Source organism: Esox lucius, chromosome 14, assembly GCF_011004845.1.
Source record: "Esox lucius isolate fEsoLuc1 chromosome 14, fEsoLuc1.pri, whole genome shotgun sequence".
Classification (NCBI taxonomy): domain Eukaryota; kingdom Metazoa; phylum Chordata; class Actinopteri; order Esociformes; family Esocidae; genus Esox; species Esox lucius.
Window position 1 is genome coordinate 4,299,916 of NC_047582.1, and position 13,695 is coordinate 4,313,610.

A 13,695-nucleotide genomic window follows, 5' to 3' on the forward strand; every position below is an offset into this window, starting at 1 on the left:
AACGGCGTGAAGAGAATGAGACGAGTGAAGCCCAGAAATGGGAGCGTGACGAAGCGTTCGGAAGTACAGGTGCATTGTGAAGTAGCGGGCAGGAGAAGCCTTCTGTCCTCTCCCAGTCGAGGAAGGACTGAGGAAAAGGCCTTGAGATTACTCACCCTGGATATGAGTGCCTGCTAAATGGCTGGAACCTACCATTGTAAAGTGTGTTGAAATAGGAAGGGAAAGCGATGCTCCAGACACATGCCGTCAGCTCGTGTTAAGAAAAAGCGGTGCTAAACCAGTCTACCGAGAATCACTCCGTGTGGAGTCGCGGAGAGGACACTGCGGCTGTGGGGGCGGGGGTGGTTGGAGGGGTGGCAGACACTGAACCGACCTTCTACCTCCCCAAGGGAGATGGACCCGGAGGGAACGATAGACTGGATGGGTAGAGAGACACACAGCGCCAGCTGGAGCTTGGGGGGTTAGGTGGGGGCCACATGCGTCTGGTAACAACACCTCACCGTGCCCGCCGTTTCACACTGCACTTCTAACACTTCCATTTCCTGTGTTTTCTAGCCCCCCCCCCCCCCAACAGAGTTCAAACTCGATACAGTACTTAGAGGCACTCTCTTCTCAACTGTTATCTTGCACCTTCAACCTTCACACTTCTCTCAGCATGCTTATGGCTCAGGCAGACCACAGAGAACTATGTACACACAAAACCACCGTTTCCTGCTAGCAAAGTGTAAATACGTCTAGCACAGGCAACAGCACCGTGTCTGTGTTCTGCTGGCCTGTTACGACTTGTTTAAACTTCACTTTTATTTACAGTGCTTTGTAAATTCTGTCACGTTTCCATCCAAGAAACTGTTATACACAGCGTTTTTGGACACTTTATTTGATGTCCCGCTAGACTTTTCAAGCAGTCATTAAAATAGAGATGCTGTTTTATTTCACTTGAGATAAAATATTCAAGGTGTCTCGTGATAAATCTGTGTGAACACTCGAGTGGCTTTAGGAAATCGAAAATGTTGCCTGCTTTGGCACCATGTACTTTTCGATTTGTGTTGTTTTTTAAAGTTCAGAAACTTTTTTTTTACGCTGACAGTCTGTGAACTGCTGACTTGGATGATCTGTACTGAATTTTAAAAGCATTATTAAACTTGAATAGTTCTGGGTTCAGACTGGGGCTAATGTGGGGAAGATGAAACTCACACGGTGCCAGCACATCACATAAACATCCCTCTGGGTTGGAATGTCTCTGTCTTGACTTTTTACATTGTAATTCTCAAGACAACATAACATTTAATCCTTTTCTCCACATTTTGAATTATTGTTTTTACCCCAAACAAACTTTTGGCTCATGCACACTATGGTCAATTGATCCAACACTGCTCTCTCACATCAGTTCTTCTTTGTGTCTCTGTTCATCCTTAGATAGTTCAATATTTGATACTTATATTGTATTTATTTTCTTTTGTAATTAGGCAAATGTTTGTGGATAGAGTGACTTCCTGCATAGGCCTCCTTGACTGCTATTTTCAGTATTATTACTTAAATCTGAAAAAAAAATATCCACTCCTAAGTATTGACACTTAACACTTCACTTTGGAGTTAGAAGTACTGAGACTAGATTGCTTTTAAACACTCAACACCTCTTGGAAAGACGCTTATGTGTGGCCTTGTAAGTTGGGTGATTGTTCAGCTAAAATAAAATCTGTGATGCCGTTTTGCTGTTCTTAGAGTATTCCACATTGAAGCACTTTGTCTCCTTGTCAGTGACCAGACGCACACTCATGCGCCAACAGGAAAATAGCTGGCAACGACAACTTATTTGTGTACTTTGTGGATGTTGTTCCTTACGACCAGTTTCATGCTATGTTCTTGAGGAATAGAAATACGTTTGCCAGTTTGAGGAAGGACATTGAAACCAGTAGTAGCCGTTTGAAGGGTAACGGTGTACAGCCATGCACATTAATGTTATGAACGTATCGTCATACTGTCATCACATTCGGCCGATTTATCACAATTTGGATTCGTCCCAGCACTACGCAGGCGGCCTAGCAGGAGCTCAGCTGGGCCTCCAAGCATCTGCCCCAAAGATGTTCCTGTCCCGGGAAGGGCCTAGGGTCAGGGCCCAGGTTAACACTCATAAAGTCATAGAATGCCACAGTTGGGGGGGGGTTCAGCTCGAGAACGTCTTTATTTTGAGCCCGTCATTCCGATTCCCAGCCCTGTCCTTCGCTGGCCTAGCCGGGAGCAGTGTATACATTTTCCACTTCAGGGAAAAGGTGGAGATTGTTGCTGTGGGGGCATACTTTTTATGAGCAGAGGTTAAGTCTTTCTTGCTCTGAGCGGAAAGGGGGAGTCTTGGAGCATGTTTAAGGGAGGGGGTAGGTGAGTTTCCCCCCACTCCCTATGTACACTTCTACGGAAGGTTTTGAAATGCAGTCAGTTATGATGGTAATTATTATTGTGAAAGCAAGGGGTAAACTGAGGTCTGTTTGTGTGTGCATGTCTGCTGCAATTTCCGCTTTTTTGACGGCATTGCGTGATTGCTTCCATTTCTCCTCCCAGGGACCTCGTCACACACCGTCCGAACGCAGATCATTGTGACAGCGAGTCATGGCCTTAGGGATTCATATCCAACACGTCCACAAAATGTTCTGTCCTATACACGTCTCCAAATGTTCTGCCCTATATCACAATCCTAAGGACTTGTAGAAATTCAGTTGTTATCATTACCAGTCATTATTAAATTAGATAATATTATGTCTAGACACTAAAAGTTGTCCGATCATTACCTAAAGTGAACAAACAACACGTTGTTTTGTAAAAGCACTTTCTGACATCTGCTGATGTAAAAAGGGCTTTATAAATACATTTGATTGATTGATTGTTTCATTCATTTAATGGAATTTAAATATATTTCATGATCAAGGTTATGCAACACCCATTACACGAGCATGACCGCCCCCTTAATACATGGGTTTCGGAAGGTAGCTATGGTAGCTATGCTGTTACATGGGTCAACCTGACTGCAAGCCTCTGTGATCCCCTTTCGTATCGGCCGTCTCATTGATATGTAGAACAACACACATATGCCCAATACAACCAGACAGGAGACCCTCCTCTCCTAAGCACTGTGCTAAGATAACGTACCTGAGAGTGAAAGCTGTGTGCTCCATAGCCTCTTGCCAGCTTACTGGAAACAGGCTACTGTGTGTATAGCATGGCTGCCACTAGGCTTGTTTGGCTGACTGGCTGGCTGGCTAAATATCTTGGCACCACTGGAAACAAAATGCAGACTGTCGACTTACTGATTTGTCTGTTTGGCTGGCTGTGGTCAAGTCTTTGCTGGTCCTGTGCTTCTCTGGCTGGCCAATCTTTAAAGAGAGAGAATTGATGAAGGGCGGCAGGATTGGATTTTATTGGTTTTGGCCGACGTCATGTTTTTCATAGTTCACGGTAGAGTGGGTGCGGTGTTGAGTTTGAACACAAGCAATGGAAAATTCCACTTGAAATATCTTGGTTAGTCTTGTTTAGGATGTGATGGGGCTGTTGTTCAAGGTTTAGAGTGTTGTTTCAGGGCAGTTTGATTAATTGCGAGCTTTAGGCTCCTGCGTTTGGGATGGTTTCGGTCAGAGTTGAATGTGGGCCTGTTCAAAATCCCCTTTTCAATTCGTAATTGGATACATTTCATTCAATGTAGTTGTTGCCTTAATAACTAAATGTGTTGGTTACGTTGTGCCTCATCATGCACAGATCGGTCCCTGTGAGCTCCTTTTGGTTCAGGGCTAAAGGAGATAACAGGCTATTTTTTCCTCCGCGCAAATGTGCTTAATCCTGTTGTGTCAGTCTGCGAGCTCCCTGAGAACCGGAGGCCCACACCACTCAGAGTAGCTCTTACTAAATATAACAGCTCACAGACCTTGTGGGAAACCGTGGCCAAGCCTGCTAGCTGATCTAGCTCGTCGTACCGATTGTGATCTGTCCACGACAGGCAGCCAGTCAGAGAGTGGGACTGCATTAAAGTAGCCGGATTATAATGTGGAAAATGCCAGAAAGTTGGACATGGATTCGGCCATGGAACAGTGAACCTGGGCGACTGGTCCGGTTCGCAACGGTCTGGCAGAGTGGCCCCGGTGGCATCGCCCAGTCGTGCTTTCTTGGTAACTGAACCGCCCGATTCTCGTTTCAGGAGGCAGCAGCACCAGAGACCGCCAGGAGGAGAGAGGAAGATTCCGAATCCTCAGCAGCCGCAGGTGCCACAGCACCAGCAACAGCAACAACAGCAAGCCCCACCTCAACAGCAAAAGCCTGCCAATCAACAACAACAGAATGAGCAGCAACAGGGTGGGCCGGCAGCTAACGCCAGACACCCCCGCCACCAGCACCGCGGTGGTAGCCACGTCCAGCAGTACCAGGGACATGGGGGCCAACGCCAGGGGCCTCCCCACCACGGCTACAGTCAGAACCGCCGCTGGCACCACAGCCAGAGGGGGCCGGGAGAAATAGTAGGAGGGCTGGGGCTGCAGGGCGGAACGGCACGGGACACGGAAAGGGGGGGGGTGCCGACAGGAGACTGCGATAGGGGGGTGCCCCCAACAGGAGAAAGGGTTGGCCCACCACCAGCCAGACAAGCCAAAGAGACTGACAGTGTGAAGGAGGAGGCCAGCAACAGGCCAGAGCGAGAGCGACCCGGGGGCCCCAGTGAGGGGCCTCCCGGCCAGGCTGAGGTCCAGAGACAAAGCCAGGGACAGAGCCTGACGGAGAGTGACAGGAACAGAGACGGCCAGCTGGACGAGGGGTGCCCTAAAGTCAGCCTGCTGCAGTCGTCCAAAGAGAGGCTCAGGAGAAGGCTAAAAGACAAGGTAAACTACACACGCACGCACAAACGCATTACGCAAATTAGCATTGTTTTCACAAACATATGCATGGAACTTAATGACGCTTAGTCTCCCTGACCTATACACACAGAATAGTTTTGTCAGGTCGCTGGAGCAGCAGCCTTTGATATTTATTGCGGTGTGCACTCCTTTCATATTTACTGTCCTCAGCGACGCCAAAGCCAGCTCATCCTCCTCCTCCCGCACCCCACTTGACCCCCATTCCCTCTGTAGTTGACCTGTACGCACTTATGAGTCCATACATTTAAGCAGGAATAATTACAAATATAGCCAGTTTCATATCAGAGTGCATAATCTACTTCAGCTAGTTTACTCGTGACCAAGCAAGAAACAGACATTTTGGAATATTGTTTATAGGGTTAGGGTTAACCCTTAGTCACTCACTGTTCTACTGAAATCTCATGAGTTATCTGAAATTCCAAACCACTAAATGCTACAGATTTTTCTTATTTAACACGTCAAATGTTATTCAGCAACGCGCGATGACCCCAGAGGCCCTCCACACATCAGTGCATTATGCCGATATATTCCTCTGTGTCGTTCACCTGCCGCTGCTGCACAACCGTTAACACATAGCGAGTAGGACTCACGTGGCTGAAGGGATACTCCCCTGTATTTCTTCAAGCTAGCCAGAACTATTTCAAAAACACATGCTATCTCGCCATAAAGTTGTGGACCAGTGTGTTCAAGCAACTCACACATACACTTACCTAAAGGATTATTAGGAACACCATACTAATACTGTGTTTGACTCCCTTTCGCCTTCAGAACTGCCTTAATTCTACGTGGCATTGATTCAACAAGGTGCTGAAAGCATTCTTTAGAAATGTTGGCCCATATTGATAGGATAGCATCTTGCAGTTGATGGAGATTTGTGGGATGCACATCCAGGGCACGAAGCTCCCGTTCCACCACATCCCAAAGATATTCTATTGGGTTGAGATCTGGTGACTGTGGGGGCCATTTCAGTACAGTGAACTCATTGTCATGTTCAAGAAACCAATTTGAAATGTTTCGAGCTTTGTGACATGGTGCATTATCCTGCTGTAAGTAGCCATCAGAGGATGGGTACAAGGTGGTCATAAAGGGATGGACATGGTTAGAAACAATGCTCAGGTAGGCCGTGGCATTTAAACAATGCCCAATTGGCACTAAGGGGCCTAAAGTGTGCCAAGAAAACATCCCCCACACCATTACACCACCAACACCAGCCTGCACAGTGGTAACAAGGCATGATGGATCCATGTTCTCATTCTGTTTACGCCACATTCTGACTGTCCAATTTTGGTGAGCTCGTGCAAATTGTAGCCTCTTTTTCCTATTTGTAGTGGAGATGAGTGGAACCCGGTGGGGACTTCTGCTGTTGTAGCCCATCCGCCTCAAGGTTGTGCGTGTTGTGGCTTCACAAATGCTTTGCTGCATACCTCGGTTGTAACGAGTGGTTATTTCAGTCAAAGTTGCTATTCTATCAGCTTGAATCAGTCGGCCCATTCTCCTCTGACCTCTAGCATACACAAGGCATTTTCGCCCACAGGTCTGCCGCATACTGGATGTTTTTCCCTTTTCACACCATTCTTTGTAAACTCTAGAAATGGTTGTGCGTGAAAATCCCAGTAACTGAGCAGATTGTGAAATACTCCGACAGGCCCGTCTGGCACCAACAACCATGCCACGCTCAAAATTGCTTAAATCACCTTTCTTTCCCATTCTGACATTCAGTTTGGAGTTCAGGAGATTGTCTTGACCAGGACCACACCCCTAAATGCATTGAAGCAACTGCCATGTGATTGGTTGATTAGATAATTGCATTAATGAGAAATTGAACAGGTGTTCCTAATAATCCTTTAGGTGAGTGTAGATTAGTTTGCTGCACACAAATACACTTTGAAACTTCAAACTAGCTCAGGGCAAAAGGGTTAATTAGCAATTTTACCTCGAAACGGACATTTTAGGGAGGTTTTAGGGAGAGGCGGGTCTCCTGGGCTGCAGCTGGGTTTTGTAGGCAATTAAATATCGGTAGTGTGTACTTACCTATACAAACAGTGGCGAAACATGGCTATTGCGGGAAAATATCCTCTAAAACGTTATATTGAACTGAATAATAAAGAAAAATCACAGAATCACAGCCTTTCTCCATTTATGTGACGACATTCAAATTCTGTGATATCCGGTTTATTTATTAGTGGTTCTGTTGTTAATATCACACCATAATAACACCCTAGGCAGTGGCCGGGATTCCCAAAAAGCCACCCGCAACCACCAAATGGATGAAGTCAAAATTTGAAGCAGTTAGCGTAGTGTTGTTTAAATCAAGCTCTTCATACTGTTTGAGTGACAGAGAGACATGGGCTGGCAGCTGTATTTGAAAAGCATACCACAATCTAGTTCATACTAGTTCTCATAGATTATGGTAAGAAAAATCTGAGCAACCCACCCACACTTCATCCAAGCAATATTCTGTGACCCTGAACCTGCCTGCACGGTGGATGTAACCGTGGGGACTGAGGGATTATGATAAGCCAACCAGTGCATCACTGCTAGGCAGGTAGACCTGTCAGAGGAGCTCTTGGTTTCTGGTAGTGAGGTCCGGGGGCTGAAGTGCGTGAATTTATTTTTGGGTGACAGATCAGCCCCTTAAAGATATTGAATCACAAGACCATTAAAATTATTGAAAAGATTAAATCAATTAAACTGACTTAATAATACAATATGATAATTTAACAAGAAATCAATATTTTTTTATCGATCTTTATGCCTTCTCTTAAGGCGTGGAGGGCCCTGACGGTTCCACACCGCTTATACAACTATGTCTGAAAAGGCTAGATAAACCATGTCCCTGGTTTTAAATTAGTTAATGAGAGGTACATTTTTCCTAGCTAGGTAGCTAACAAAAGTGTTTAGTCAAATATATAGGATAGTGCTGTCTAATCTATGTTCTAGATTCTAAGATGGATTTGAATCACAAATAATTAAGGATTAGGAGTTAGGTTTGAGGTTAGTTAAAATGGTGTGTATGTATGTATGTGTGGGTGTGTGTGTGCGTGGTGAAAGGATGGGTGGATGAGTGCGTAAGAGTGTATGTGAGTGTGTGTGTGTGTGTGGGAGAGGGAGAGCGTGTGTATGTGTGTGTGTTGAAGAGGGTGCGCGTGTGTGTGGGAGAGGGTGTGTGTGCAGGAAAGGGAGTGTGTGGGGGGGGGGTGTGCATGTGTGTATGAGGGGGTGCGTGTGTTGGGGTGTGTGTGGGAGTGGATGGGAGAGGATGGTAGTGAGTGCGTGAAGATGGAATTGTGTGTGTGTGTGTGTGTTTGTGTCTGAGAGGCGGGCGGGTATGGTTAGGGATCACAGAGTTCTCACAGAGTTCTCTGGGTCACAGAGTTCAGCAGGGTTACAGTAGATGGAAAGAAACTGTTCCTGAGCCTGCTGGTGTGGGAACTAAGAGACCTGTACCACCTGCCTGATGGCAGGAGGGCAAACAGTTGGTGGGATGGGTGTGAAGGGTCCCTGATGATCCCACGTCCTGCGCAAGCACCGGTTGCGCTGGAGGTCTACGATGGTTGGAAGCTGTAATTGCTGGTTCTTTGTTGTCCCAGTCAAAGCCACATGCCCTTTTATACAGTTAATGTTGTGAAGTTAAATGACATTTGTTGTAATGAGTAGAGGAGGATCAGCGATAGGTTTTTGTGTAGAATATGCACAGAAAACATTTTAACAGGTGTGGGAGGGGCAAATAGAACACTAATTGCACAATGTATAATGATAAATGGTGCTGTATATTATTGTTAATAAAAAATACAAATTAGTTCACTATATAGGGCGTAGAGGGTACTTTTGGATGCAGTATTCATTTTTACATTGTGCATTTGTTTAGTTTCAAAATAGGTATCTTAGACATGAAGGTTCTTTAAACAGCTCACTGCCTCCAAAAACAAAGCTAGTGTAACTGATAGCTATAAGCATTCTGATCTGTAGGCAGCACTGCTCAAAAGACACCCAATTCACAAAATGATTTATCGTTGTTTACAACGATGTGTCAATCGTTCCATCACTTCATTCTTTAAATCCATTTTTACATCAGCAGTTTTTACAAAGTGCTGTACAGGTAGCCTGAAAAATGTCACTTTTGAATTGGAATCAAAATTAGCAGTACAACCTGGGGACGGTTTGAAATGGACACTGAAAACAGCGCTTTTAATTTGATCAATCTACGTAATTTGGTCTTTAATTAAACCCAGTGTTACTCACTGGGATCAGCTGTGGTGTGTTGTTTTATGGGGTGGACTTGACATGTGGACTTAAAATGAGTATCAATATCGATTATTTTATATCTTATCTGTTTATCAAAAGGTCCCTTGTGGCTTGGGTGTGAGTGCACAGCACGTGCAATGCCAAGGTTGTCAGTTTGATTTCCACAAGATACCAGTAAGAAAGTATATGCAGCTTGCTGCTTCAAGTCGCTTTGGATAGGACCGTCTGCAAAATAACGAAGATGTCTAAGTAGAACACATTTGGTGAAAAAAGGGTGCTGAAATCGACAGAAGGACCCAAGTTTTTAGTCAAGCCAGAAATCAATCACACTGTACTTTGTTTCAAGTCCTTGGACATTGTTGATAGTCTGTAAATAATTTATCTAATTGTAGGTGGATTATCTACCTAAGTGTTACCAGCAAAATTGTTGTCCAGTTGAAGACCTTGAAATTTTTTCCACAAAATACTTTCCTTAAAATGTTTTCATAGCAGCAACTCCCCGCATTTCATGATTCTAGGCACTACAAATATTTAGTAAATTCAGAATAATACAAAAGTAATACTTTTATGAACTCTTTTTTTTTCATTTTTTTCATCTGACATCAACCATAAGCAAGACATTCCTTCTAACCACGCTTCATATCTCATTGGGTGTCTCCCAGGAGGAGGCAATCGTGGCTCCGGCGGGCCCGCAGCGGAACCGCATGGATCGCCTACTGGAGATTCTGAATAGCATGCGGAACAACAGCGCTGGTGTGGACGACCAGCTCAGCTCCTTCATGGAAGAGGCCCAAACCTCAGCGCAGTCCGAGGAGACCTTGTCCGAGCTAGTCGGCACCATCTACAGTAAAGCCCTGAGCGACCGGAGCTTTGCCGCCACAGCCGCCAAACTCTGTGACAAGATGGCCCTGTTCATGGTTGAAGGGACCAAGTTCCGTTCACTGCTACTCAATATGTTACAGGTAAGATTGAGGGGAGCTTGAAGAAGGGTGGGTTGCGGATAGCCGGGGAGATATAAGCTGAGGTTAGCGGAAACTGAAAGGGGTTGTGTGTAGCGACGTGTCTGTGTTTTTTGTCTGCATGTGTGATGTCTGTCAGACAGGCGGAGTGAGGTGTCTACTCGCGGTTGGTCCTAATTGGTGTCAGTGGCTCGGGGGGCTGCGAGCGCGATGGAGGGAAAATGTCACAGTGCACAGTGCTAATGAACAGTCTGGGAGGCAGAATGCATCTGCCAGATAGCGTGTCTTCCCACCCATGTCTACCATGGTTACACTATGCTGTGCAGGCTCTCGGTAGTTGACGCGCCAGACTGAATGCTAGCCCACCTGCTGCATCCGGCATTAAGCTCTGTTTGCGGCCAGAACGGCAACCTATTTCATGCACTTATTTCGGTGACAGTTCAGTATCCCCCTCCATGGGCCCTGGGCCTAATCATCAAGCTAAATAGGGAAACAGGGTACCGTTTGGGACCATTTGAAACAGCCTGGTGGCCCGTTTAAGAGCTCGTCACCGACAGATGTGACTCCCATCAACCTGGGGATAATTAGTCGATTATAGCCGGCGCTGTGTTATTATGAGGTAGCTGGCTGGCTAGACGCTTCTTTAATTGAACTGCCTTGTTAGCAATGCACCGTCCTGGTTCAGTTTAGCCACACACAAAACTTTTTGTTGGAACTTTTTTGTTTGGGTAAACGTTTATTACGGTTTCTCCTCAATGAAAATTGTCTGACTGTTGGCCAAAACCGGTATGTTAGGGTATAATCCATAATGGTACATGCAACTTTCTTGTTTAGACTACCATTTATTGGCATAAAACAAAATTGCACTACTGTATTACAGATTATTTTGTAACAGTGTAGAACCAACTCTTAATCCACTTTTTTTGCGGGAGTAAGTCATTTCTTTGGCAGTGACTTGACATCCCCGTTCAGCACTAATCTGAATGTTCCCTTCTCGTCCTCCCTCCCAAAAGCCTCCTGACCACCGTCAATATGTGTGCAGCCTTGTTTCAGTTTGCTTTGACGGCTACCCGCTAAGCTCCCAGGTTGTCTTTTAGGAAGTGAGCGCTAGGCTTGTTTCTCTCCCTGGTGTGATGTTGTTCCCCGTCCCCACCTTCCTCACCCCGGTGTCACATTGTGGCCTGTCGCCTTTCCTCCCCTGCGGTACAGAGAACTTCCTGTTCTGTCTGGCACTGCTCACCAAACACAGTGAAAGCTAGCAGCGTTCAGTTCTTTTCTCCAGATCTGCAGGAGCAATTCATCTAATGTTCAATAAACTTTATTTTTCTGAATACCTGTCATCTCTGTGGGCGGTTAATAAGCATTAACCTTTATTAACCTCAGTTCTTTTTATGGCGCTCGTGCCGATTGTTTAATTCTCTTACATTAGATGCAATTAAATGTGTTTTTTCCAGCAACTTTCCTCATGTTTTCACGCTTACCTTTCTCATTAACAAGTTGATGATGTTCAGGCAGCATTATCCATTAGCCAAGTCAACCGAAGTTAACATGCAACACCCACAGCAATATCTATTGTTCTGTGAATGTTTTGCCCACTGAGACTTGAACATTAAATGGACTTTTCATAAACTATTTCCCACTTAAGTGGTTTGGAAAATGCTTTTGTGGGCCATCTGATGCCCTTCTACATTTGAAGTACTTCTGCTGTGCTATAAAACTGTGTGTAGGAGCCCAGTGATGAACCTTTATCTACTCAAATCTACATGTAACAATACAGGTAACAGTCAGAATAAAGGAAACACCAACATAGTTTTGTGAACGGGCATTGAGCCACTAGGTGCTGCCAGAACAGCTTCAAGGCGCCTTGGCGTAGATTTTACAAGTGTCTGGAACTCTGACGGAGGAATGCGACACCGTTCTACCGCGGGGAATTCCATAATTTGGTGTTTTGTTGATGGCGGCGTAAAAAGTTGTCTCAGGCGCCGCTCCAGAATCTCCCGTAAGTGTTTGTTTGAGTTGAGATCTGGTGACTGAGACGGCCTTGGCGTGTCATGAGACACCGGCACATTGAGCAGTCTCAGTCACTGAAACTACTGCCAAACGTGCCCCAACAATAGCGCCTCTTTGAAAGTCACTGAGATCCCTTCTTCTAGCCACGGCAGCCTAAATAATGATCAACTGGGTCTGCTCAGCGTTTATATACACAACCCTAAGATGGCGACCTCTTAGCCCCTCGCCCCGTTTTGAATCCCCTGCTTTCATTCATTTACTCAAGTTCTTCTGTCATTTTATCACTTTTCTCTTTATGCACAGTCCTTACTGTCCTGAATGTAGGCTTAGGCACGTGCACGCTCATACCGGTATACATACACACGTCATCATCAGGTGTTGCTGATGCTAATGTTTATGACCTGTCCGCTGATACACCCCTACCTGTTGGGATCTTTTACTTTGTTGTGTCATAGCGTAAATATTCCTTGCGTTAACACATTTTATATTTAGTAATAAATACTTATTTTGTGTTTATTTACATTAGCATTTTTTTTTAAATAAGCACTGTATGTCAGTAAGCGTGTGACACTGTTAGTGGACGCCTGTTGTTTAAGGAGTGCTCAACAAATACGGTTTGATTTATTATTTTGGCCCAAATCCTCTTACAGTGTTGCTAGGGAGAGCTGAATGGATGTTTTATGTTCTGCCGTTCTCCCTATGATTCCAACAGTCAATAAAGGCCTTGAAAAAAGAGAGTATTTGTCCACTCTCCTTAACACAAAAAAACTATTGGTTGGAAGCCTCCGGTCCTTTCTATGGCTAAATAATTCCCACCCAGACGATTCTGTCCGTCAGCCTAAGCTGTATTAGTAACGGTGATGCAGTGCCAGGCTGGGGTGTTTGAACAGCACTCTGGATCATCACGTTTTAACACTTGTGCGTCTCTTTGTGTGGACAGCGTTATATATATGGTCTGTTCTGTATAATGGTCGGGATAATACTTTTAACATAAACAAAAACGTGGCCCATACGGAGCTTATACTTGAGAGGTTTAGGATGAAAAAACATTAGCAAATCTGACTTAACAGGACTGTGGTTTAAATGATAGTAGGGCTGCGTATTAATGCTAAAAATGTTAGCTCTGCTGTAAGGAAATGTATCTTAATACAGATTTTTGTCTTCTCTGTACCATATACAGTTAGCAAGAGTCAGGGTATATCTCTATTTTGCTTTAGACGCTACTGTAAGAACCCTTGATGCTAGTGGCTAAGGGTGGTCCAAGCCGCTGCCCCCAGTGCACATGTACTGCTGCAGCATGGGTTGAAATATAGTTCATTTGTTTTACAGTATTTCTTGGTTTTCTGTCCATTATACATAGACTTTTAGGTGAACGGGACTTTCCATCAATGTATTGCAGTTTTATATTAGGGCTGTGACAGTACCAGTGTCCCAGACTTTTTTTTTCCACAGTGGCAGAAATGAAAATGCCATTTTGTTGTTGAAAACCTCTCTGTACGTCAAATACAGTGGTCTGGAGCCTGGAAAGTAAATCCATGTGACATGACGATTGTTTGTTTCCAGCATTTGGGTTGTTTTCCTTGAGGCGTTCA

The 13,695-nt window shown here is 45.0% G+C and overlaps 1 protein-coding gene across 1 annotated transcript in view; it reads left to right on the plus strand.

The window, feature by feature from the left end:
• ctif (CBP80/20-dependent translation initiation factor) overlaps nt 1–13,695 on the plus strand; it is a 133,267-nt gene that overhangs the window by 92,940 nt on the left and 26,632 nt on the right. The window contains 2 exon segments of the mRNA XM_029124925.2: nt 4,181–4,853; nt 9,797–10,096. Of these exon segments, the coding sequence (XP_028980758.2) occupies nt 4,181–4,853; nt 9,797–10,096 (973 nt within the window).